Source organism: Oncorhynchus masou, chromosome 29 (assembly GCF_036934945.1).
Source record: "Oncorhynchus masou masou isolate Uvic2021 chromosome 29, UVic_Omas_1.1, whole genome shotgun sequence".
Lineage (NCBI taxonomy): Eukaryota > Metazoa > Chordata > Actinopteri > Salmoniformes > Salmonidae > Oncorhynchus > Oncorhynchus masou.
This window is the reverse complement of record NC_088240.1, coordinates 82,741,140-82,768,239: the sequence shown is the minus strand read 5'-3', so window position 1 is coordinate 82,768,239 and position 27,100 is coordinate 82,741,140. Positions and strand designations below refer to the sequence as shown.

At 46.4% G+C, this 27,100-nt stretch overlaps 2 protein-coding genes across 2 annotated transcripts; both read right to left on the bottom strand.

Moving 5' to 3' along the window:
- On the bottom strand, positions 1-26,879 carry LOC135520782 (DNA repair and recombination protein RAD54B-like). The gene is made up of 15 exons (XM_064946566.1): positions 26,801-26,879; positions 26,130-26,302; positions 24,353-24,548; positions 9,954-10,175; positions 9,460-9,759; positions 9,180-9,342; positions 8,795-9,020; positions 8,286-8,372; positions 7,971-8,091; positions 7,751-7,890; positions 5,700-5,990; positions 5,474-5,637; positions 925-1,186; positions 484-748; positions 1-395 (listed from the first exon to the last, which is right to left on the bottom strand). Exons 2-15 carry the CDS (start codon positions 26,295-26,297, stop codon positions 175-177), a joined length of 2,826 nt encoding a protein of 941 aa, XP_064802638.1. The 5' UTR covers positions 26,298-26,302; positions 26,801-26,879; the 3' UTR covers positions 1-174.
- On the bottom strand, positions 16,796-21,719 carry LOC135520781 (fibrinogen silencer-binding protein-like). Its single transcript, XM_064946565.1, has 2 exons — positions 20,692-21,719; positions 16,796-17,866 (listed from the first exon to the last, which is right to left on the bottom strand). Exons 1-2 carry the CDS (start codon positions 21,105-21,107, stop codon positions 17,317-17,319), a joined length of 966 nt encoding a protein of 321 aa, XP_064802637.1. The 5' UTR covers positions 21,108-21,719; the 3' UTR covers positions 16,796-17,316.
- Positions 26,880-27,100: the final 221 nt, after the last annotated feature.

The following is a 27,100-nucleotide window of genomic DNA, read 5'->3' as shown; positions in this document are numbered from 1 at the left end:
TATAACGTAGCAGTTTATTCCATAATTTACACGTTCTCTTCTATCAAACTGTAAAAACAGTAGAGAATATAAAGAAAGAATAACACAGTCCAATGTTTCTCAGAAAGGGACACTTCTTTGGTCTCTGCATGAGGTCATTTGTGGAAAGCCTGTGTGTGTGTGTGTGTGTGTGTGTTACTGAGTGGTGTGTGAGATGGTGGACTGGAAGGCGAAGGAGATGTGGGTTCGTGCATGGTCCAGGTAAGCATCTCTGAAGGTGTGTGTGTCCCCTGCGAAGTGTCTCCACTGTATCAGCTCTGACATGCTCAGATGCTTCTGCCCTGCCCTACCACGGTCACCTTGACGACCCAGCTGGCACGGCCTATCAGACGCAGGTGCCTCATCCTCTCCTTCTTCTATAATACACACAAAGAAACACATGAAATAAAAACACAAGCAGACAACGGGAGTGATTTTATATATATATATATATATATATATTACCCGGGGCTGTTCCGTCCATACTGCAGCTGCAGTGTAGCAGGTCGTGAGTGAGACAGGGTGTGTCCGTCAGGCTGAAGAGATCTCGCAGCTCATTGGAGGAGAAGCTGGTGTGCTCCGCCCCTTTCCCCAAGTCCACCACTGTCCCAGAAAGGCCCTGTTTGGACACCTGCCTCTGGAAGATACGCTCCTCTATGGTACCTGCAGTGAGCAGGCGGTAGATGTGAACAGTCTTCTTCTGTCCGTCTCTCCACACTCGTGACATTGCCTGGAGGGGGACAGACACACACATCAGCCCAACTATCACATCAGGAGGAAGGCCTCTTCCTCATCCTCACTCCTCCAAGAGCATAGCAGGTACTGACCGACCAGTAACGTGTAAATGTGTGTTTCAGATGTGAACGAAACATACACTAATGCTGGTGAGTGAGTGTGTGTGTGTACCTGTATATCGTTGGCAGGGTTCCAGTCGATGTCGTATAGGACCAGGTGGGAGGCGCCGATCAGGTTAAGCCCCACCCCTCCGGCTTTAGAACTCAGGAGGAAGAGGAAGTGGGCGGAGTGAGGGCTGTTGAAGTTGTCCACCAATCGCTGCCTCTGGATGGTGGGGGTGTTGCCGTCCAGGCGACAGTAGGTGTAGCCCAGGTGGACACACAGGTCCTGGAGTAGGTCTAACGTCTGAGTGTAGTTGGACACCAACACCACCCTGTACACACACACATATTCACACATACAGGATCAAATCAAATCAAATCAAATCAAATTTATTTATATAGCCCTTCGTACATCAGCTGATATCTCAAAGTGCTGTACAGAAACCCAGCCTAAAACCCCAAACAGCAAGCAATGCAGGTGTAGAAGCACGGTGGCTAGGAAAAACTCCCTAGAAAAGCCAAAACCTAGGAAGAAACCTAGAGAGGAACCAGGCTATGTGGGGTGGCCAGTCCTCTTCTGGCTGTGCCGGGTAGAGATTATAACAGAACATGGCCAAGATGTTCAAATGTTCATAAATGACCAGCATGGTCGAATAATAATAAGGCAGAACAGTTGAAACTGGAGCAGCAGCACGGCCAGGTGGACTGGGGACAGCAAGGAGTCATCATGTCAAGTAGTCCTGGGGCATGGTCCTAGGGCCGCGGTTCAGTTGAAACTGGAGCAGCAGCACGGCCAGGTGGACTGGGGACAGCAAGGAGTCATCATGTCAGGTAGTCCTGGGGCATGGTCCTAGGGCTCAGGTCCTCCGAGAGAGAGAAGGAGAGAATTAGAGAACGCACACTTAGATTCACACAGGACACCGAATTGGACAGGAGAAGTACTCCAGATATAACAAACTGACCCCAGCCCCCGACACATAAACTACTGCAGCATAAATACTGAAGGCTGAGACAGGAGGGGTCAGGAGACACTGTGGCCCCACCCGAGGACACCCCCGGACAGGGCCAAACAGGAAGGATATAACCCCACCCACTATGCCAAAGCACAGCCCCCACACCACTGGAGGGATATATTCAACCACCAACTTACCATCCTGAGACAAAGCTGAGTATAGCCCGCAAAGATCTCCGCCACGGCACAACCCAAGGGGGGCGCCAACCCAGACAGGATGACCACATCAGTGAATCAACCCACTCAGGTGACGCACCCCCTCAGGGACGGCATGAGAGAGCCCCAGCAAGCCAGTGACTCAGCCCCTGTAATAGGGTTAGAGGCAGAGAATCCCAGTGGAAAGAGGGGAACCGGCCAGGCAGAGACAGCAAGGGTGGTTCGTTGCTCCAGAGCCTTTCCGTTCACCTTCCCACTCCTGGGCCAGACTACACTCAATCATATGACCCACTGAAGAGATGAGTCTTCAGTAAAGACTTAAAGGTTGAGACCGAGTTTGCGTCTCTGACATGGGTAGGCAGACCGTTCCATAAAAATGGAGCTCTACAGGAGAAAGCCCTGCCTCCAGCTGTTTGCTTAGAAATTCTAGGGACAATTAGGAGGCCTGCGTCTTGTGACCGTAGCGTACGTGTAGGTATGTACGGCAGGACCAAATCAGAGAGATAGGTAGGAGCAAGCCCATGCAATGCTTTGTAGGTTAGCAGTAAAACCTTGAAATCAGCCCTTGCTTTGACAGGAAGCCAGTGTAGGGAGGCTAGCACTGGAGTAATATGATCAAATTTTTGGTTCTAGTCAGGATTCTAGCAGCCGTATTTAGCACTAACTGAAGTTTATTTAGTGCTTTATCCGGGTAGCCGGAAAGTAGAGCATTGCAGTAGTCTAACCTAGAAGTGACAAAAGCATGGATTAATTTTTCTGCATCATTTTTGGACAGAAAGTTTCTGATTTTTGCAATGTTACGTAGATGGAAAAAAGCTGTCCTTGAAATGGTCTTGATATGTTCTTCAAAAGAGAGATCAGGGTCCAGAGTAACGCCGAGGTCCTTCACAGTTTTATTTGAGATGACTGTACAACCATTAAGATTAATTGTCAGATTCAACAGAAGATCTCTTTGTTTCTTGGGACCTAGAACAAGCATCTCTGTTTTATCCGAGTTTAAAAGTAGAAAGTTTGCTGCCATCCACTTCCTTATGTCTGAAACACATGCTTCTAGCGAGGGCAATTTTGGGGCTTCACCATGTTTCATTGAAATGTACAGCTGTGTATCATCCGCATAGCAGTGAAAGTTAACATTATGTTTTCGAATAACATCCCCAAGAGGTAAAATATATAGTGAAAACAACAGCGGTCCTAAAACGGAACCTTGAGGAACACCGAAATTTACAGTTGATTTGTCAGAGGACAAACCATCCACAGAGACAAACTGATATCTTTCCGACAGATAAGATCTAAACCAGGCCAGAACTTGACCGTGTAGACCAATTTGGGTTTCCAATCTCTCCAAAAGAATGTGGTGATCGATGGTATCAAAAGCAGCACTAAGGTCTAGGAGCACGAGGACAGATGCAGAGCCTCGGTCCGATGCCATTAAAATGTCATTTACCACCTTCACAAGTGCCGTCTCAGTGCTATGATGGGGTCTAAAACCAGACTGAAGCATTTCATATACATTGTTTGTCTTCAGGAAGGCAGTGAGTTGCTGAGCAACAGCCTTTTCTAAGATTTTTGAGAGGAATGGAAGATTCGATATAGGCCGATAGTTTTTTATATTTTCTGGGTCAAGGTTTGGCTTTTTCAAGAGAGGCTTTATTACTGCCACTTTTAGTGAGTTTGGTACACATCCGGTGGATAGAGAGCCGTTTATTATGTTCAACATAGGAGGGCCAAGCACAGGAAGCAGCTCTTTCAGTAGTTTAGTTGGAATAGGGTCCAGTAAGCAGCTTGAAGGTTTAGAGGCCATGATTATTTTCATCATTGTGTCAAGAGATATAGTACTAAAACACTTGAGCGTCTCTCTTGATCCTAGGTCCACGCAGAGTTGTGCAGACTCAGGACAACTGAGCTTTGAAGGAATACGCAGATTTAAGGAGGAGTCTGTAATTTGCTTTCTAATAATCATAATTTTTCCTCAAAGAAGTTCATGAATTTATCACTGCTAAAGTGAAAGTCATCCTCTCTTGGGGAATGCTGCTTTTTAGTTAGCTTTGCGACCGTATCAAAAAGGAATTTTGGATTGTTCTTATTGTCCTCAATTAAGTTAGAAAAATAGGATGATCGAGCAGCAGTAAGGGCTCTTCGGTACTGCACGGTACTGTCTTTCCAAGCTAGACGGAAGACTTCCAGTTTGGTGTGGCGCCATTTCCGTTCCAATTTTCTGGAAGCTTGCTTCAGAGCTCGGGTATTTTCTGTGTACCAGGGAGCTAGTTTCTTATGAGAAATGTTTTTAGTTTTTAGGGGTGCAACTGCATCTAGGGTATTGCGCAAGGTTAAATTGAGTTCCTCAGTTAGGTGGTTAACTGATTTTTGTCCTCTGGTGTCATTGGGTAGACAGAGGGAATCTGGAAGGACATCAAGGAATCTTTGTGTTGTCTGTGAATTTATAGCACGACTTTTGATGTTCCTTGGTTGGGGTCTGAGCAGATTATTTGTTGCAATTGCAAACGTAATAAAATGGTGGTCCGATAGTCCTGGATTATGAGGAAAAACATTAAGATCCACAACATTTATTCCATGGGACAAAACTAGGTCCAGCGTATGACTGTGACAGTGAGTGGGTCCAGAGACATGTTGGACAAAACCCACTGAGTCGATGATGGCTCCGAAAGCCTTTTGGAGTGGGTCTGTGGACTTTTCCATGTGAATATTAAAGTCACCAAAGATTAGAATATTATCTGCTATGACTACAAGGTGGTCAAGATCATCTCACGGTTATGTGTCAGAGTATGAGTGGGTCAACCATAGAATTAGAATACTAGACTGGACATGAACCTTCTTATGATGGTCTAAAGATCAGCCATGTTGGTCAGGGAGTTCTGTGATAAGATATTGTGCTGTGATAAGATATTGTATAAAGTAATGCATTTTAAGCCAGCCAGTTTTAGAGGAATGATTATAGAAATGTTTCTAATTAACTGCCAACATTCCATTGAAACAACACAGTCAATCAGTTGATGATGGGACTGAGACAAGTTGTAAATGCAACATATAACAGCTTTCCAAGAAAAATGTTGACATTTATGGTCTGTTTACATATATTTCAACGGCTATTTATAAAGAAAATGTGTATAAAATCCATATAAATTGTATTTATAATTATATGACAATATTTTAGGTTGACAATTGACAAATCTATTACACAATTTCTGATATCACATGCTTTGCTTTTATTTTCCTCTATAAGAAACATCTGGATTCTGCCTCTATGGTCATTCATTCCAATTAGACAGGTTTGGATTTCTCCCTGGCCAATATGGCTGCCATTTTCACTCCATTCTGGAACTTTGATGGTTCATGAGGGTTAATAGGATCCCTATGGTGTCAACAAACCAAGTGTGCCTGGATCCCTGGACACACTTCATACTAACACGCACACACAGACACACACACCTACCTGTCAGTAGGGCTGAGGTGGTGAATAGTGGTCAGTAGGTCAGACAGGACCAGTAGTTTCCCTGAGTCAGCTGTACTGAAGCCCCCAGAAGAGTAAGACTCTGGAAAGACACCTCTTAGCCCTTCATACAGAGAACCCTCTGCTGAGCCGCCATCAGAACGCTCCTGGAACACACACACAATCATCATCATTGTTGTCATCATCATTGTGTCTTTATGTGTCATACCTGTACAGTGGAGTAGAGCAGTCCTGGGTGGTTGCAGAGCTTTTTCAGGGCGGTGATGCAGGCGAGGTGTGTGTGAGTCTGTGTCGACCCCTGTAGACAGGCTCGGATGACACGGTGCGAGAGGAGAACCTGGTACAGCTCCCGCTGCAAGGGGGAGGGGCTACAGAACACTGTCCAATCAAGACGTGGTGGGAGGTAACGGTTGATGATCTCTTGGGTCCGCCTCAGAATAAACAGACCAGTCAGACGAGAGAGCTCAGCCGCTCGCTCCTCCCCCAAAACTCTCTCCTCCTACAGGGAGAGATATAGAGAAGGAATGAAGGGAGAGAAAGAGATGGGGACAGTACCTCAGTGCAGGAGGGCTGTTGGGAGCGTACAATAGAGAGATAGTGTAGAGGTATAGAGACAGAGATAGAGATGCAGACAGTACCTCAGTGCAGGAGGGCTGTCGGGAGCGTACAATAGAAAGATAGTGTAGAGGTATAGAGACAGAGATAGAGATGCAGACAGTACCTCAGTGCAGGAGGGCTGTTGTGAGCGTACAATAGAGAGATAGTGTAGAGGTATAGAGACAGAGATAGAGATGCAGACAGTACCTCAGTGCAGGAGGGCTGTTGTGAGCGTACAATAGAGAGATAGTGTAGAGACAGAGATAGAGATGGGGACAGTACCTCAGTGCAGGAGGGCTGTTGTGAGCGTACAATAGAGAGATAGTGTAGAGGTATAGAGACAGAGATAGAGATGCAGACAGTACCTCAGTGCAGGAGGGCTGTCGGGAGAGTACAATAGAGAGATAGTGTAGAGGTATAGAGACAGAGATAGAGATGCAGACAGTACCTCAGTGCAGGAGGGCTGTTGTGAGCGTACAATAGAGAGATAGTGTAGAGACAGAGATAGAGATGGGGACAGTACCTCAGTGCAGGAGGGCTGTTGTGAGCGTACAATAGAGAGATAGTGTAGAGGTATAGAGACAGAGATAGAGATGCAGACAGTACCTCAGTGCAGGAGGGCTGTCGGGAGCGTACAATAGAAAGATAGTGTAGAGGTATAGAGACAGAGATAGAGATGCAGACAGTACCTCAGTGCAGGAGGGCTGTTGTGAGCGTACAATAGAGAGATAGTGTAGAGGCACAGAGATAGAGATGCAGACAGTACCTCAGTGTAGGAGGGCTGTTGTGAGCGTACAATAGAGAGATAGTGTAGAGGTATAGAGACAGAGATAGAGATGCAGACAGTACCTCAGTGCAGGAGGGCTGTTGTGAGCGTACAATAGAGAGATAGTGTAGAGACAGAGATAGAGATGGGGACAGTACCTCAGTGCAGGAGGGCTGTCGTGAGCGTACAATAGAGAGATAGTGTAGAGACAGAGATAGAGATGGGGACAGTACCTCAGTGCAGGAGGGCTGTTGTGAGCGTACAATAGAGAGATAGTGTAGAGGTATAGAGACAGAGATAGAGATGCAGACAGTACCTCAGTGTAGGAGGGCTGTTGTGAGCATACAATAGAGAGATAGTGTAGAGGTATAGAGACAGAGATAGAGATGCAGACAGTACCTCAGTGCAGGAGGGCTGTTGTGAGCGTACAATAGAGAGATAGTGTAGAGGTATAGAGACAGAGATAGAGATGCAGACAGTACCTCAGTGTAGGAGGGCTGTTGTGAGCATACAATAGAGAGATAGTGTAGAGGTATAGAGACAGAGATAGAGATGCAGACAGTACCTCAGTGCAGGAGGGCTGTTGTGAGCGTACAATAGAGAGATAGTGTAGAGACAGAGATAGAGATGGGGACAGTACCTCAGTGCAGGAGGGCTGTTGTGAGCGTACAATAGAGAGATAGTGTTGAGGTATAGAGACAGAGATAGAGATGCAGACAGTACCTCAGTGTAGGAGGGCTGTTGTGAGCATACAATAGAGAGATAGTGTAGAGGTATAGAGACAGAGATAGAGATGCAGACAGCACCTCAGTGTAGGAGGGCTGTTGTGAGCGTACAATAGAGAGATAGTGTAGAGGTATAGAGACAGATATAGAGAGTGTAGATGGTTAAATTACCTCAGTGCAGATGGGCTGTCGGGAGCGGAGGATTGGCTCCTCGTACACCTTCCTGTAGGCAGCAGACGACCCCAGAATGCCCGGGTTCACAAACTCTATGATGGCATAGAACTCCTGCAGGTCATTCTGGACAGGAGTACCTACAGTACAGCAAACACAATAAATGAGAAAATACCAGGAGAAAGTAAAAGGTCAATAAAACAGAGGGCTGTGTGTGTACCTGTCAGAATAACTCTGCGTGTACAGCTGAGACCGCTGAGGGCAGAGGAAGTCTTGATGCTGCTGTTCTTCAACCTGTGACCCTCATCACAGATCACCAGCCCAAACTCCAGCTTCTGTACCTACACAACACACACACACACACACACACACACACACACACACACACACACACACACAACGTTATAATGTCCAATGAGTGTCTGATCCACCGTACTCCTAATCTGTGTCATTTAGGAGTTGAGGTGTAATTCAACAGTGTTGTAACAGTGGTACTTCCCACCCCTGTTAGATAAGCTGCTGTGAACCAACTCACCACTTCCAGAGAACGAAGCAGCATCTCATAGCTGATCACTAATACACTGTGGAGAGGAGACGCTGCAAACAGCTCCACCCTGTGGTCCTGATGACCAACACAACACGGAACACACACACACATCACCATATGGATCAGAAACAGCACTACAGGGAAACACACTCCCCCTTTTCCTCCTCCTCCAAACACACCCCTACCTGGTTAACAGTGTAGACACTGATCAAACACACCCCTACCTGGTTAATAGTGTAGACGCTGATCAAACACACCCCTACCTGGTTAACAGTGTAGACGCTGATCAAACACACCTCTACCTGGTTAACAGTGTAGACGCTGATCAAACACACCCCTACCTGGTTAACAGTGTAGACGCTGATCAAACACACCCCTACCTGGTTAACAGTGTAGACGCTGATCAAACACACCTCTACCTGGTTAACAGTGTAGACGCTGATCAAACACACCCCTACCTGGTTAACAGTGTAGACGCTGATCAAACACACCCCTACCTGGTTAACAGTGTAGACGTTGATCCTCTCACGGCCAAGCCACTTCTTAAACTCCGCCCCCCAGTTCTGCACCAGGCTGCCAGGGGCAACCACCAGCACAAGCTTAGCAACCGGCTTCCCGCCGTACGGGCCCTGCTTTAGCAGCGTCCATGTCAAAGCCACGCTCTGGAGGGTCTTACCCAGACCCATCTCATCTGCCAGGATAGCACCGTACCTACATGTAGCCCTGACACACACACACACCACACACACACACACACACACACACACACACATTCAATCAAAGTAAATAAATAGCAGCCCCAGCACAGAGCCTTGTGGAACACAACATATACTTTGGAGTGATCAGAGGATTCATCATGAACAGACACACATCTCCTATTACCTCATCCCCATGACACACTCGTAGAGGAACAGCAGACCGTCTCGCTGGTGGGGTCGGAGATGAGTGGTCAAGTAGGGGTCAACCACCACATCCACCAGTGGGAGGCCTGCCTTGTTATACGCCCACTGGTGATTGGTTGAGGGCCGGGGCATAACAATGGCTCCTACACACACCATTAGAGAGATGATGAGTGTGGTGTGTTTGAAGTGTGTGAGAATGTGTAACTTTATGTGTGTGTGTGATGAGAGAGAGAGAGTGTACTGTATGTCTGTGTATTTACCTGGTGCTAGAGGGTCATGGCGTGGTTTACAGGGCCCCTCCTCCTGAGGCTTGGCCACTCCCCTATCAGTCTCTCCTCCCAATAGCGTCGGACGGCAGAACGGTTTGGAAGCTGGGCGTCGTGAGGGGGGAGGAGCTGATATCTTAGGCCCCTCCTTCTCCACATGGACGTCAAGGAAACAGCGGCCCTTATTGTAGTCCAGCTCTGATATGAGTCCCATCACCTCCACCTGTTTAGCTCCTATCATCAAGGTCTCTCCTTCACCCAGCGATGCCAGCTCTGATACCTTATAGCCACTACCTACACACACAATCTGTATCACTCTCCGATGCACTCGGAAATTAACCCTCTCAGGGCCACTCTCCTGGCCACAGAGTAGCCCTAGTTGTGGACTAAAACCACTTTCAAATCAGAATTCTCCATTGAGCATGATTTTTAGTCGAGGACTATGTTAAATCTGTGTTTGGGGAAACCTAAAATGTTCACACACTCACCCTTGCCGATGTCCTTGCCCTCCGTGTCTTTAAGCGTGGCGGTGCGCCCTCGTGTCACCAGGACAGCATCTCCCTGCCAGCGTTTGTGTTTCCTCCCGCTGGCCTTACACCACATCACACTGAAGTACCGCGGCCCGTCAGAACCAGCACCGCTACCAGACCCTGCCCCGAACACACCTGGACCACAGCCTCCTGCCGGACTCTGTGAAGAACATCTGAAATCTGAAACCCAGAAAACATCAACACTAATAATCAGAGCATTAACACACACATTACTGCTCACACAAGCAGCCGCCTGCAAACTCTAAATATACTGGAACAAATACCAGTGGAGACAAGTAGCTCAACTCTTTTTCAGCACAAGATCCTGATTGGTCTTTTATATAAGCTAAAGCAGGTATGAAAGCGTGAATTCCTATTTTAAATGTATGTAGTTCTGTCCATTGATGTTCAGTATTATGTCATGTTTGATGTTTTGTGTGGACACCAGGAAGAGTATCTGCTGTTTCAGCAGTAGCTAATGGGGCTCCTAATAATAAAATACTACACCCTGAACCAAGGCTTTGAATTGCTCTTTAAAATACATTTGTTTTCAATTATGTTATTGACAGCAGCAAAATACAATTTAGAAACGTGTGAATTGCGTGTGTACACAAATGTCAAATTATGATTCACTAAGGTTTTAAGCAAGATCTGCTGAGTGCCAGTTCACATGTTCACCAGTTGAGGTTGCTACTTCACTGAGGCCTCCACCCTACTTGCAGCCTGAGACTTTCCTACAGTGCCATGCCCAGGATGAGACATCAGCCCTGGGCTGCAAAAGGCTGTCCAAGCCATTTCACTATATTTATCTCGAAAGAGGTTCTCCCTTGCCGTACAGAAAAACATTTAATCCAGTTTCCTCTAGCATTACCATATTAGGACTGTATAGTCACTGTAGTTTAGCATCACTGCATCTGTGCTTTACCTCACTTCTTCACTAGTGTAACAGTTACCTGCAGACAGGGTCTGAATTAAACATTCACTCTTACAGGTAGCAGGCTTACAGTGAAGATAACTTCGTATTGAGTCCAGACCGAAGGGGAAAGGTGAGGAGAGATATATGGGGCTGAGGGGCTAAAGAAGAGGGGAAGAGAGAGGGACAGAGAAGGGGAGGTTGGAGAATGGAAGAGAGAGGGATAGAGAAGGGGAGGTTGGAGAATGGAAGAGAGAGGGATAGAGAAGGGGAGGTTGGAGAAGGGAAGAGAGAGGGATAGAGAAGGGGAGGTTGGAGAAGGGAAGAGAGAGGGATAGAGAAGGGGAGGTTGGAGAATGGAAGAGAGAGGGATAGAGAAGGGGAGGTTGGAGAAGGGAAGAGGGATAGAGAAGGGGAGGTTGGAGAAGGGAAGAGAGGGATAGAGAAGGGGAGGTTGGAGAATGGAAGAGAGAGGGATAGAGAAGGGGAGGTTGGAGAAGGGAAGAGGGATAGAGAAGGGGAGGTTGGAGAAGGGAAGAGAGATAGAGAAGGGGAGGTTGGAGAATGGAAGAGAGAGGGATAGAGAAGGGGAGGTTGGAGAAGGGAAGAGGGATAGAGAAGGGGAGGTTGGAGAATGGAAGAGAGAGGGATAGAGAAGGGGAGGTTGGAGAAGGGAAGAGAGATAGAGAAGGGGAGGTTGGAGAATGGAAGAGAGAGGGATAGAGAAGGGGAGGTTGGAGAAGGGAAGAGGGATAGAGAAGGGGAGGTTAGAGAAGGGAAGAGAAGAGAGAGGGATAGAGAAGGGGAGGTTGGAGAAGGGAAGAGAGAGGGATAGAGAAGGGGAGGTTGGAGAAGGGAAGAGAAGAGAGAGGGATAGAGAAGGGGAGGTTGGAGAATGGAAGAGAAGAGAGAGGGATAGAGAAGGGGAGGTTGGAGAAGGGAAGAGGAAGATGATAAAGTACAAAACCAAACTAGAAAAACAATTTTAATAGAAAATAATGAACCACAGATCTGAACAACAAACACTGAACATCACATCACTGTAACAGCAACACCCCCTTCTAAACCCCTCCTCATCACCTATCACCTTGGTATGGTAAAGCAACACAGGATTTTGAACCAAATGAAACCAGTCAAAATAGTACCCGTTAGTACCCAAAACCAGTGATAGTAGCGCCTCTCGTCTGACAAAAGCAGAGATCTGTATTGTTTTTATCTCCAGAGTCATAACTCAACCGTAGTCACCACACACACACTGTCCCACACGCAAACACACCGTTTAAATCCTCACTCAAAACACACACTTCCTTACGCAAATACACTGTTCAAAAGGCCCAGTGCAAAACTAGATTTTCCTGTGTTTTATATACAGTACCAGTCAAAAGTTTGGACACACCTACTCATTCAATGGTTTTTCTTTCTTTGTACTATTTTCTACATTGTAGAATAATAGCGAAGACATTAAAACTATGAAATAACACATACCGAATCATGTAGTAACCAAAAAAAGTGTTAAACAAATCAAAATATATTTTCGGTTCTTCAAAAGTAGCCACCCTTTGCCTTGATGACAGCTTCGCACACACCTGGCATTCTCTCAACCAGCTTCATGAGGTAGTCACCTGGAAAGCATTTCCATTAACAGGTATGCCTTATTAAAACATTTATTTCCTTCTTATTGAGTTTGAGCTAATCAGTTGTGTTATAACAAGGTAGGGGTGGTATACAGAAGATATCCCTATTTGGTAAAAGACCAAGTCCATATTATGGCAAGAACAGCTCAAATAAGCAAAGAGAAATGACAGTCCATCATTACTTTAAGACATGAAGGTCAGTCAATAGGGAACATTAAGAACTTTTAAAAGTTTCTTTAAGTGCAGTCGCAAAAACCATCAAGCACTATGATGAAACTGGCTCTAATGAGGACCGCCACAGGAAATGAAGACCCAGGGTTACCTCTGCTGCAGAGGATAAGTTCATTAGAGTTACCAGTCTCAGAAATTGAAGCCCAAATAAATGCTTCAGAGTTCAAGTAACAGACATCTCAATATCAACTGTTCAGAGGAGACTGCGTGAATCAGGCCTTCATGGTCTAATTGCTGCAAAGAAACCACGACTAAAGGACACCAATAAGAAGATACTTTTTTTGGGTCAAGAAACACGACAATGGACATTAGATGGGTGGAAATTTGTCCTTTGGTCTGAAGAGTCTAAATGTGAGATTTTTGGTTCCAACCGCCATGTCTTTGTGAGACACAGAGTAGGTGAATGGATGATCTCCGCATGTGGTTTCCACCGTGAAGCATGGAGGAGGAGGTGTGATGGTGCTTTGCTCATGACACTATCTGTGATTAATTTAGAGTTCGAGACACCCATAACCAGCATAGTTACCACAGCATTCTGCAGCGATACGCCATCCCATCTGCGCTTAGTGGTACTATCATTAGTATTTCAACAGAACAATGACCTAAAACACACCTCCAGGCTGTGTAAAGGCTATTTGACCAAGAAGGAGAGAGATAGTGCAGCATCAGCTGACCTGGCCTCCACTATCACCCGACCTCAACCCAATTGAGATGGTTTGGGATGAGTTGGACTTCAGAGTGGAAGAAAAGCAGCCAACAAGTGGTCAGCATTTGTGGGAACTCCTTCAAGACTGTTGGAAAAGCATTCCTCATGAAGCTGGTTGAGATAATGCCAAGAGTATGAAAAAATGTCATCAAGACAAAAGGGTGGCTACTTCAATGAATATAAAATATATTTTGATTTGTTGAACACTTTTTTGCCGCAAAATGTGTTGTTTTTTTTGGATTCAATATGTGTTATTTCATAGTTTTGATGTCTTCACAATGTAGAAAATAGCACAATTGAATTAGTAGATGTGTCCAAACTTTTGACTGGTACTGTATATATCCACACTATGAGATTGGAATACTGTGAAATGGTGAAAACTGTGATAATGCCTTTTTAGCGTAAGAGATGTTTGAAAAGTTTTAACCTTGCGCAATACCCTAGATGCAGTTGCACCCCTAAAAACATTTCTCATAAGAAACTAGCTCCCTGGTACACAGAAAATACCCGAGCTCTGAAGGAAGCTTCCAGAAAATTGGAATGGAAATGGCGCCACACCAAACTGGAAGTCTTCCGTCTAGCTTGGAAAGACAGTACCGTGCAGTACCGAAGAGCCCTTACTGCTGCTCGATCATCCTATTTTTTCAACTTAATTGAGGAAAATAAGAACAATCCGATATTCCTTTTTGATACTGTCGCAAAGCTCACTAAAAAGCAGCATTCCCCAAGAGAGAATGGCTTTCACTTCAGCAGTGATAAATTCAAGAACTTCTTTGAGGAAAAGATCATGATTATTAGAAAGCAAATTACGGACTCCTCTTTAAATCTGCGCATTCCTTCAAAGCTCAGTTGTCCTGAGTCTGCACAACTCTCCCAGGACCTAGGATCAAGAGAGAGACTCAAGTGTTTTAGTACTATATCTCTTGACACAATGATGAAAATAATCATGGCCTCTAAACCTTCAAGCTGCATACTGGACCCTTTTCCAACTAAACTACTGAAAGAGCTGCTTCCTGTGCTTGGCCCTCCTATGTTGAACATAATAAACGTCTCTCTATCCAACGGATGTGAACCAAACTCACTAAAAGTGGCAGTAATAAAGCCCCTCTTGAAAAAGCCAAACCTTGACCCAGAAAATATAAAAAAAACTATCGGCCTAAATCAAATCTTAGACATTTTAGAAAACGCTGTTGCGCAGCAACTCACTGCCATCCAGAAGACAAACAATGTATATGAAATGCTCCAGTCTGGTTTTAGACCCCATCATAGCACTGAGACTGCACTTGTGAAGGTGGTAAATGACCTTTTAATGGCATCAGCCCGAAGCTCTGCATCCGTCCTCGTGCTCCTAGACCTTAGTGCTGCTTTTGATACCATCGATCACCACATTCTTTTGGAGTGATTGGAAACCCAAATTTGTCTACACAACAAGTGTAGTCTGGCCTGGTTTAGATCTTATCTGTCAGAAAGATATCAGTTTGTCTCTGTGAATGGTTTGTCCTCTGACAAACCAACTGTAAATTTCAGTGTTCCTCAAGGTTCCGTTTTAGGACCATTATTGTTTTCACTATATATTTTACCTCTTGGGGATGTCATTCGAAAACATAATGTTAACTTTCACTGCTATGCGGATGACACACAGCTGTACATTTCAATGAAACATGGTGAAGCCCCAAAATTGCCCTCGCTAGAAGCATGTGTTTCAGACATAAGGAAGAGGATGGCTGCAAACTTTCTACTTTTAAACTCGGACAAAACAGAGATGCTTGTTCTAGGTCCCAAGAAACAAAGAGATCTTCTGATGAATCTGACAATTAATCTTAATGGTTGTACAGTCGTCTCAAATAAAACTGTGAAGGACCTCGGCGTTACTCTGGACCCTGATCTCTCTTTTGAAGAACATATCAAGACCATTTCAAGGACAGCTTTTTTCCATCTACGTAACATTGCAAAAATCAGAAACTTTCTGTCCAAAAATGATGCAGAAAAATTCATCCATGCTTTTGTCACTTCTAGGTTAGACTACTGCAATGCTCTACTTTCCGGCTACCCGGATACAGCACTAAATAAACTTCAGTTAGTACTAAATACGCTGCTAGAATCCTGACTAGAACCAAAAAATGTGATCATATTACACCGGTGCTAGCCTCCCTACACTGGCTTCCTGTCAAGGCAAGGGCTGATTTCAAGGTTTTACTGCTAACCTACAAAGCATTACATAGGCTTGCTCCTACCTATCTCTCTGATTTGGTCCTGCCTTACATACCTACAAGTACGCTACGGTCACAAGACGTAGGCCTCCTAATTGTCCCTAGAATTTCTAAGCAAACAGCTGGAGGCAGGGCTTTCTCCTATAGAGCTCCATTTTTATGGAATGGTCTGCCTACCCATGTAAGAGACGCAGGAGTGGGAAGGTGAACGGAAAGGCTCTGGAGCAACGAACCGCCCTTGCTGTCTCTGCCTGGCCGGTTCCCCTCTTTCCACTTGGATTCTCTGCCTCCATCCCTGTTACAGGGGCTGAGTCACTGGGTTACTGGCTTACTGGGGCTCTTTCATACCGTCCCTAGGAGGGGTGCGTCACTTGAGTGGGTTGAGTCACTGATGTGATCTTCTTGTCTGGGTTGGCGCCCCCCCCCTTGGGTTGTGCCGTGGCGGAGATCTTTGTGGGCTATACTCGGCCTTGTCTCAGGATGGTAAGTTGGTGGTTGAAGATATCCCTCTAGCGGTGTGGGGGCTGTGCTTTGGCAAAGTGGGTGGGGTTATATCCTTCCTGTTTGGCCCTGTCCAGGGGTGTCCTTGGATGGGGCCACAGTGTCTCCTGACCCCTCCTGTCTCAGCCTCCAGTATTTATGCTGCAGTAGTTTATGTGTCGGGGGGCTAGGGTCAGTTTGTTATATCTGGAGTACTTCTCCTGTCCTATTTGGTGAATTTAAGTGTGCTCTCTCTAATTCTCTCTTTCTTTCTCTCTCTCTCTGAGGATCTGAGCCCTAGGACCATACCTCAGGACTACCTGACATGATGACACCTTGCTGTCCCCAGTCCACCTGGCCATGCTGCTGCTCCAGTTTCAACTGTTCTGCCTTATTATTATTTGACCATGCTGGTCATTTATGAACATTTGAACATCTTGGCCATGTTCTGTTATAATCTCCACCCGGCACAGCCAGAAGAGGACTGGCCACCCCACATAGCCTGGTTCCTCTCTAGGTTTCATCCTAGGTTTTGGCCTTTCTAGGGAGTTTTTCCTAACCACCGTGCTTCTACACCTGCATTGCTTGCTGTTTGGGGTTTTAGGCTGGGTTTCTGTACAGCACTTTGAGATATCAGCTGATGTAAGAAGGGCTATATAAATAAATTTGATTTGATTTGAAAAGATTGGCTGAAATATCAGCCTGTTTTGGTGGGATGGAGTTTTGGCCTGCCTGGTGACATCACCATAAATGTGTTAATAGACCAGTAAGAAAGAGAGATCCAAACCGTTCTTCCAATAACAGTTTGTTATCAGTTTCCCCCTCCCCACTCAGACCACTTGCAGACAATCCGAGCAAAATTCTTACTTGAGAAATTGAACTTCGCCAAGAATCTATTTTTGTCTCTTTTTGAGTATTTTAATAGAAAACAATCACAGTAATGTTATTCATTTTTACCCAGAAATGATTTGAGATTGAGAAGGCTGCATTGGACCTTTAAATCCTCCCTCAAACTCACTGTTCATCACACCAACATGATTTCTCAGGCCAAACCCCTCTTCCACACGCTAAACACAGACATAGAAACAGTTCAGAGCATCCTCCTGAGTTCCATATGGTCAGTCCAGTCAGACCATGGGTGTGTTAGTTATAGGGGCAGTGGTAGTCCATGTCTCAGCCTGGCTGCCCTCAGTTTCTCTACTTTGATTTTTGCTCTCAGAAGCTCCTCCTCCAGTTCCTGCTTCCTCTTTAGCCCCTCCCTCTTCTCCTCCAGGTATACGCCCATCTTTCTGTGATTGGTCATGACCTGCTCGTGTTCCTCCTTGGCCAGCTGAAGGGGACGGAGCCTGTCAGGGTCACAGCGGGGGTAGTGGTCATGAGGGTAAAGGTCACGTTGCAGTGGAACGGGTGAGGTGGAGAGGGGCAGGACGACAGAGGATGGGCAGGGAGAGAGGGAGCCGTCATAACCATGGACACTGCCCAAATCCTCATCTTCCTCCTCCGCCCCCTCTCCTCCTAGCACCACCCCCACACGGGTGGAGAGGATGGTCAGGTCTGGCGGAGGCTTCACGTCCAGGTCCTGGTCCAGCCTGACCACATCCTGGTCCAGGTGGTGGGTGACGGGGTTTGATGGGTAGTCTGGGAGGGAGGAGCTGCTGCCAGGTTGCTCCATGGGAGAGTCATGCTTATACATCACCCTGCAGATAAACAGAATAATACAGCTCTATTACTGTATCATTATACATCACCCTACAGAAACAATATGGAATAGAATACAGCTTTATTACTACAGCCATACATGTAAAAGTGGCACTAGGTGGGGGTATTGAGAGTATTCAATCAATCAAATGTATTTATAAAGCCCTTTTTACATCAGCCGATGTCAAAGTGCTGTACAGAAACCCAGCCTAAAACCCCAAACAGCAAGCAATGCAGGTGTAGAAGACCGGCTGTGTAGAAACACAACCAGTCTTCGGGATGGTCAAAAACATTCTTCTTAAAACCCTTTTCATGACCATCTCATACTTTGCTAAAGAATGCATTCTCCTACTGTGGGCTAATATCTCTCCTACGTTTAAAATGTGAATTGACCAGATTTGTCAATCCATGCCCTGACGAATTTAGGCTGTTGAGGTCAAAAGTGTGAGCATGAGGAGTGTGTATGTGTGCGTGTAAACTGATTGAGGTTGTTATTACCCCTGTAATTACTAGTAGAGCTCTACAGAGCAGCCCCTCTCCTCTAATTACTAGTAGAGCTCTAGAGGGCAGTCCCTCCCCTCTAATTACTAGTAGAGTTCTACAGAGCAGCCCTTCCCCTCTAATTACTAGTAGAGCTCGACAGAGCAGTCCCTCCCCTCTAATTACTAGTAGAGTTCTACAGAGCAGCCCCTCCCCTCTCGTTACTAGTAGAGCTCTAGAGCAGCCCCTCCCCTATCTAGTAGAGCAGCCTTCCCTCTCCTCTAGTTACTAGAGCTCTACAGAGCAGCCACTCCCCTCCCCTCTAATTACTAGTAGAGCTCTACAGAGCAGCCCCTCTCCTCTAATTACTAGTAAAGCTCTACAGAGCAGCCCCTCCCCTCTAATTACTAGTAGAGCTCTACAGAGCAGCCCCTCCCCTCTCTAGTAGAGCAGCCCCTCCCCTCTCGTTACTAGTAGAGCTCTAGAGCAGCCCCTCCCCTATCTAGTAGAGCAGCCTGCCCTCTCCTCTAGTTACTAGAGCTCTACAGAGCAGCCACTCCCCTCCCCTCTAATTACTAGTATAGATCTACAGAGCAGCCCTCCCCTCTAATTACTAGTAGAGCTCTACAGAGCAGCCCCTCCCCTCTAATTACTAGTAGAGCTCTACAGAGCAGCCCCTCTCCTCTAATTACTAGTAAAGCTCTACAGAGCAGCCCCTCTCTTGTTACTAGTAGAGCTCTACAGAGCAGCCCCTCTCTTGTTACTAGTAGAGCTCTAGAGCAGCCCCTCCCCTCTCGTTACTAGTAGAGCTCTAGAGCAGCCCCTCCCCTATCTAGTAGAGCAGCATTCCCTCTCCTCTAGTTACTAGAGCTCTACAGAGCAGCCACTCCCCTCCCCTCTAATTACTAGTAGAGCTCTACAGAGCAGCCCCTCTCCTCTAATTACTAGTAAAGCTCTACAGAGCAGCCCCTCCCCTCTCTTGTTACTCGTAAAGCTCTACAGAGCAGCCCCTCGCTTGTTACTAGTAGAGCTCTACAGAGCAGCCCCTCCCCTCTCGTTACTAATAGAGCTCTAGAGCAGCCCCTGCCCTCTCTCGTAGAGCAGCCCCTCCCCTCTAGTTACTAGTAGAGCTCTACAGAGCAGCCCCTCCCCTATCTAGTAGAGCAGCCCTTCCCTCTCTAGTTACTAGAGCTCTACAGAGCAGCCACTCCCCTCCCATCTATTACTAGTAGAGCTCTACAGGGCAGCCCTCCCTCTAATTACTAGTAGAGCTCTACAGAGCAGACCCTCCCCTCTCTAGTAGAGCTCTACAGAGCAGCCCCTCCCCTCTCTAGTAGAGCAGCCCTTCCCCTCTAGTTACTAGTATAGCTCTACAGAGCAGCCCCTCCCCTCTCTAGTAGAGCAGCCCTTCCCCTCTAGTTACTAGTATAGCTCTACAGAGCAGCCCCTCCCCTCTCTAGTAGAGCAGCCCCTCCCCTCTAGTTACTAGTATAGATATACAGAGCAGGCCCTCCACTCCAATTACTAGACGAGCTCTACAGATCAGCCCCTCCCCTCTCTAGTAGAGCAGCCCCTCCCTCTAGTTACTAGTATAGATCTACAGAGCAGCCCCTCCCCTCTAGTTTTTAGTAGCTCTACAGAGCAGCCCCTCCCCTCTAGTTACTAGTAGAACTCTACAGAGCAGCTCCTCCCCTCTAGTAGAGCTCTACAGTGCAGCTCCTCTAGTAGAGCAGCCACTCCCCTCTCTAGCAGAGCAGCCCCTCCCCTCTCTAGTAGAGCAGCCCTTCCCCTCTAGTTACTAGTATAGCTCTACAGAGCAGCCCCTCCCCTCTCTAGTAGAGCAGCCCTTTCCTCTCTAGTTACTAGAGCTCTACAGAGCAGCCACTCCCCTCCCCTCTAATTACTAGTAGAGCTCTACAGAGCAGCCCTCCCCTCTAATTACTAGTAGAGCTCTACAGAGCAGCCCCTCCCCTCTAATTACTAGTAGAGCTCTACAGAGCAGACCCTCCCCTCTCTAGTAGAGCAGCCCCTCCCCTCTCGTTACTAGTAGAGCTCTACAGAGTAGCCCCTCCCCTCTCTAGTAGAGCAGCCCTTCCCCTCTAGTTACTAGTATAGCTCTACAGAGCAGCCCCTCCCCTCTCTAGTAGAGCAGCCCCTCCCCTCTAGTTACTAGTATAGATCTACAGAGCAGCCCTCCCCTCTAATTACTAGTAGAGCTCTACAGAGCAGCCCCTCCCCTCTAATTACTAGTAGAGCTCTACAGAGCAGCCACTCCCCTCTCTAGCAGAGCAGCCCCTCCCCTCTCAGAGCTGTATAGAGCAGACTGTGTGTGTGTGTGTCTCACCTGTGCATCGTCGCTGGGTCTTTATCATGGTGAATAGCTCCGTGATGGAAAAGGTGAGGTATCATCTCCATCACTCTCCTGGTTGGTTCAGATATACTTCCTCTGTACTCTGGCTGGGCGTGTCTCCGTTGCATCACTTCCTGTTTGGCCGACTCCTTCAGCCTCTTGTAGAGGGTGCGTAGGCCCTGGGCAGTGCGGGGGGGCCTGTCCCCCCCCAGGACGTTGTACTGCTCAGACACTGTGTCCCAGCACTTGTTCTTGTCCACGATGACAGCATGCTTGTTGGTGTGCTCCTCCAGGATGAGAATGTGTGGGCGGACCAGCTTCAGCAGGTCCAGTTTCTCAGACAGGGTGAAGTTGGAGGAGCGAGCCTTACCCACCATACTGGACGACATGTAGACGGACCCAGACGCCATCTTAGAACATAGCCCAGGGAACCAGACTGGACCGAGCCAGGCCTAGACACCAGCACTAACTCAAAACAATATCTCACTTCTTTTCCTCTCCTTCTTTTGAGATTTGGTCTGGTTCTCAACCTCCCCTTTCTTTCTGTTCTGTGATGAGGCTCAGGCTAATACTGGTTTAACTCTCACTCACTCTCTTCCTTGTCCCTCTTCTTTCTCCCCCTTCATGGATTCTCAATCAAACAGTCTCTGTCTAACTGCATGCACTCTCTCTCATCCGAGGTCTTCTCTGCTCTGTGTTACACAACACACACGGGCAACAATAAGAATCAGGCTTAACTAGGCCAGCCTCGTTTAGGCCCCCGCCTACCGCGGAGGGCTTTGGGTGAATTCCTCCCAGCTTAGGCTGACGCAGGCTAAAGCCGCTTAAACCCAGCCCGACCTACTTACAGCCCGGTCTCTCTAAACCTCAAACCAGCGCTCGTTCTAACTGCTATACACCAAATACTAACATACGGGGGGAATGTGTGTGCTTACATAGGGAAATGCCGATGAAATTGTAAAGATGCATTTTCTTTATTCTTATTTCCGTGTAACTAGAAAAGAGGAAACGGCGCTGGTTTAACCGGAGAGGTGTGCGCGCAGCGCGAGTCCGTGCGAATGCGCGATTTTTTTTTTTTTTACACAAAGGAAAATCAGAGCTGCTTCTCAAAGAGAAACACACGAATCATCCGCCGACGGGAACAACAGAATGAGGGAAAACTAGTGAAAAGCTAAAGAGAGAGGACAAGCGGAGAAAGGAGAGACAGACAGAGGCACTAGTTGCTCTGAGAGGGAGGGGGACAGAGCGCGTGTGCTCACTGATCCCAGGCACAGCTCTAATCTGCCTCGCGCTGCCGCTGCACTACCCACGCTCATTTGCATAATGCTGGACCTGCTGTCATTAAAACATAGGCTTGTTACAGTTGGCTAGGCTTCATTCAGTGTGTGTTTGTGTCACTGAAGCCCAAGCATCAAATAAATCCCTGCCAGCCCTAAATGGATAGACTAAATGTCGCTCAACTTAGAAATGCGATATCGGTTTGCTGCATTTCCTTTCTAAAGCAGCATATACATGATCTTGGTTTCAAGGAAAAATTCTAACCACAAATAGGTGTTAAGTGGCATAAAAAATTCCAAGTCCAGGCACACGTGAGGGTTTGCAAATTAAAAATCCTTTAATATGTAGTCATAATTAAAATACACCAACGAGTATCGGCTAAGGCCTAAATCAGGCTGACAAAAATTAACAGCTTTTTAACTGAGCCTGTGGGTCTGAGAGCTGGTGCTCCAATACCGTTTGCCAGACGGTAGCAGAGTAAACAGTCTATGGTTAGGATGGCTGGAGTCTTTGGCAATTTTTCAGGCCTTCCTCTGATATAGAGGTCCTGGATGGTAGGGAGCATGGCCCCAGTGATGCACTGGGTTGCCGCACCAACCTCTGTCGTGCTTTGTGGTTAAGTTGCAGAGGGAGGGGTTCAGTCCCAGGGTCCATAGGTTGGTGAGGTTCTATCCCGTGCTGTATCACAACCGGCCGTGATCGAGAATCCCATAGGGCGGCGCACAAATTGGTCCAGTGTCATCAGGGTTAGGGGAGGGGTTTTCCGGGGTAGGCCATCATTGTAAAATATGAATTTGTTCTTTACTGACTAGTTAAATAAAGGTTAAATAAAACAATACAAATATATATACAGCACCCGTTCTGCCAGTCACATTCTGTTAACGGTCCTCAAAGCACACACATCCCTGGGTCGCTGCTCTTTTCAGTTCGCTGCAGCTAGTGACTGGAACACGCTGCAAAACACACTCAAACTGGAAAGTTTAGCCTTTTTGCCTCTTGCTAAGCCGTCATTGTAAACAAGTGTACAGTCCCTTCAGAAAGTATTCAGACCCCTTGACTTTTTCCACATTTTGTTATGTTACAGCCTTAAAGTCAAATTGATTAAATCACTTTTTCTCCTCATCAATCTACACACAATACCCCATAATGACAAAGCAAAAACAGGTTTTTAGAAATGTTTGCTCATTTAGATATTTCCTTTACTGAAATATTACATTTACATAAGTATTCAGACCCTTTACTCAGTACTTTGTTGAAGCACCTTTGGCAGCGATTACAGCCTCAAGTCTTCTTGGGTATGACGCTACAAGTTTGGCACACCTGTATTTTTTCTCTGCAGATCCTCTCAAGCTCTGTCAGGTTGGATGGGGAATGTTGTTGTACAGTTATTTTCAGGTCTCTCCAGAGATGTTCGATTAGGTCCAAGTCCGGGCTCTGGCTGGGCCACTCAAGGACATTCAGAGACTTCTTCCATTTAAGAATGATGGAGGCCACTGTGTACTTGGGGTCCTTCAATGCTGCAGAAATGTTTTGGTACCCTTCTCTAGATCTGTGCCTCGACACAATCCTTTCTCGGAGCTCTACGGACAATTCCTTTGACTGTGGGACCTTACATAGACAGGTGTGTGCCTTTCTAAATCATGTCCAAACAACTGAATTTACCCCAGGTGGACTCCAAGTTGTAGAAACATCCCAAGGATGCTCAATGGAAACAGGATGCACCTGGGCTCAATTTTGAATCTCATAGGGGTCTGAATACTTAAGTAAATAAGGTATCAATTTTACATTTTGTATAAATTTAGAAAATGTTTGAAAAACCTGTTCTTGGTTTGTCATTATGGGGTATTGTGTGTAGATTGCTGAGGATTTGTTTTTATTTCATCCATTTTAGAATAAGGCTGTAACGTAACAAAGTGCAGAAAAAGTCAAGGGGTCCGAATACTTTCTGAAGGCACTGTATGTTCTTAATTGAAAAATACAGTTCCTACCCGTGCCTCACCTTTTTGGGCCTTAAACTCAATCGTTAACCTATACAAAATCCCAGCATCTCTCAAACAATGTTTCAGAACATCTTTAGCAACAGCAGTGAAATGTAAACAATATATGCTACATAGTTAATATACTGCATTTCTTATGGCACACAAAATGTTCCTGACTATTCTTACCATCATCGTTGGTTTGTAGTAACTTTGTTGCTTTATAAATCTGTGATTTTCACCACCAGGATTTCTGCTTTTGACATACAGAGAGTAAATCCAAAGCTTACCAGAAGTACTGCTCCACATTTAAATGCATTAGATCTACACCAGGAATACCTGGTTTCAATGGCAACGTTTACTGTGCCACCACCACAACCCACCTCCCATGTCTGACTCACCAGCTGGGTCTCCAGTGTTCTCCTCTGTAAAGGAAGGGTCTTCAGGCTCTAGCTCGTTCTTCTTACTGTCTGCTGCACTTAGCACCCTGGCTAGAGCTCTGGACAGGCCTGGGGCTTGGGGGCTGCTCTTAGCCAGGCTGAAGGCCTTCACAGGCAGGGCAAGGGGCGGTGCAGGGGCTGAGAGGCTCCTCTGGACCTGCAAGGAAGGAGAACTGTTAGATAGGTCTGAGAAGGTCCACATGTCGCAGTGAGTGAAACCCTTTACACACTTTTGGATAATGTCAAATAAATTCAAATGTTATTTGTCATATGCTTCGTAAACAACAGGTCTGGACGAACAGTGAAATGCTTACTTACTTCACAACAGAGAAATAATAGAAAAAACACATAATGATAAAATAATAGATACACAATGAGTAACGAGAAGTTGACAAAAAAGCAATTTGTTAACTAACACCCCCTTACTAGCTCTGACTTTGCTGATAGCTACTTTCAGGAAAAATGTACTTACTATGACAGAGATGTGTGGTTGTTCCACCTAGCTATCTGAAGATGGATGCACTAAGTAAGTAGCTCTGGATAAGAGTGTCTACTAAATGACTACAATGTAAATGTAAACCATTGAATTGTTTTTTTAAACAAACTATTTAGCAGTCTTATGGCTTGGGGCTAGAAGCTATTCAGGGTCCTGTTGGTGCATTGGTAGTGCTTGCCGTACGGTAGCAGAGAGAAAAGTCAATGATTTGGGTGGCTGGAGTCTGAACATTTTTAGGGCCTTCCTCTGGCACCGCCTGGCATAGAGGTCCTTGATGGCAGTGAGCTTGGCCCAGTGATGTACTGGGTCGTACGCACTACCCTCTGTAGTGCCATGCGGTCGGATGCCAAGCAGTTGCCATACCAAGCGGTGATGCAGCCCCTCCACTACAGCCCTGTCGATATGAATGTGGGTGTGCTCTGCCCTCCGTTTCCTGTTGTCTACCATCGGCTCCTTTGTCTTGCTGACATTGAGGGAGAGGTTGTTGTCTCTGACCTCCTCCCTATAGGATGTCTCATTGTTGTCGGTGATCAGGCCTATCACCGTTATGTCGTTGTTGCCTACCCTCACCACCTGGGGGCACCCTGACTGGAAGTTCTGGATCCAGTTGCAGAGGGAGATGTTCAGTCCCAGGGTCCTTACCTTAGAGATGAGCATGGAGGGCACTATGTTGTTAAACACTGAGATGTAGTCAATGAACAGCCTTCTCACGTAGGTGTTCCTTTTGTCCAAGTGGGTGAGGACAGTGGGTGAGGGCAGTGTGGAGTGCAATACAGATTGTGTCCTCTGTGGATCTGTTGTGGATGTATGCAAACTGGAGTGGATCCAGGGTGTCTGGGATGATGGTGTTGATGTGAGTCATGACCAGCCTTTCATAGCATTTCATGACTACAGATACTACATGGCAATAGTCATTTAGATAGGTTACCTTGGTGTTCTTGGGCAGAGGGTCTATGGTGGTCTGCTTGAAACATGTTGGTATTACAGACTGGGTCAGGAAGAAGTTGAAAATGTCAGTTTAGACACTTCCCAGCTGGTCAGTGCATGCTCTGAGTACGCGTCCTGGTAATCTGTCTGGCCCTGCGGCCTTGTGAATGTTAATTTGTTAAAGGTCTTACTCACATCGGCTAGAGAGAGAAGTAGCTCCAATACGACTCCTATGTTTAGTTACTTAATTACTACAATAGTAATAGGGGTCACATTTGTGGCTAAGAATGACAGTGAAGTGGACCGTGTGTTCACCTTGTAGAGCACGTTCCCCGGGGCAAGTTTAGGGGCCAGAGGCTCCGGTTCAAGCAGAGTACCCACAGGGGGATCAGGAGGACCAGCCAGTGAGGTTCCAGGAGGGACGAACCGGGGCTTCTTCGCCATGTTACCAAAGACCTGGCTGGGGGCCCCTGAGCGACGCATCCTGTCTGTGAGTGAGGGGGTGTTTGTAATATTTGATTGAATCATTTCACATCTATAAGAGGGCTTATGGGTAGCCAACCCTGAGCCCCCTGGAGAACAAGCACTAGTGGTCCTGGGTATGGAGGCTTTTGTTCCCTACTGTAACACATTATTCAGCTAGCTAACTTGCTAATCAATGTTCTAGTAAGCAGCTGATTAGTAAAAGGCAGCTAGTTAAATAACAGATTTACATAACATAGCTATATATTACTTCCATTCAGTGAACATGGCCCTTGAATAGTTAGTTCAGATCAATGAGATGTATGGGTTTATACCAATGATGAGTTTATACACGTCATTGTTTGTTCAGATAGATACATTACGTTAACTGTTAGTGTAGCTAGTAAGGCCAAATTAGTGCAGAACACTTCAACATTTTCATCTCATCGTCTATAATAACCAACTAGCTTGTGACAATATGTTGGAAAGATAACACAAGGCATAAATGTGTGTTTAATACATACCTGTTTAGTCAAGCAAGCCTCTGCTATACAGTTAGTTAGAAGAAAACAATGATACACAACTCTTCAGAGAAGAATTCTCCCGCTAAAGTGGCGTAAACTGCTATTGGCTACGTGTTACGTAGAGGGGTGGAGTCCAGTGTAAATGAGTGCACTCGTTTTCTACTCCCGCGGCCCCAAACGGTGGAGTTTGCGCGAGTTCGGTCGTCTTGCGATAAGAAACACAATCTGCCGCGGTCAACCGGTGTCATGCCGGTAGAGGTAAAACGAGTGTACAGTTTGACTTCTCAATAATCTGATTTT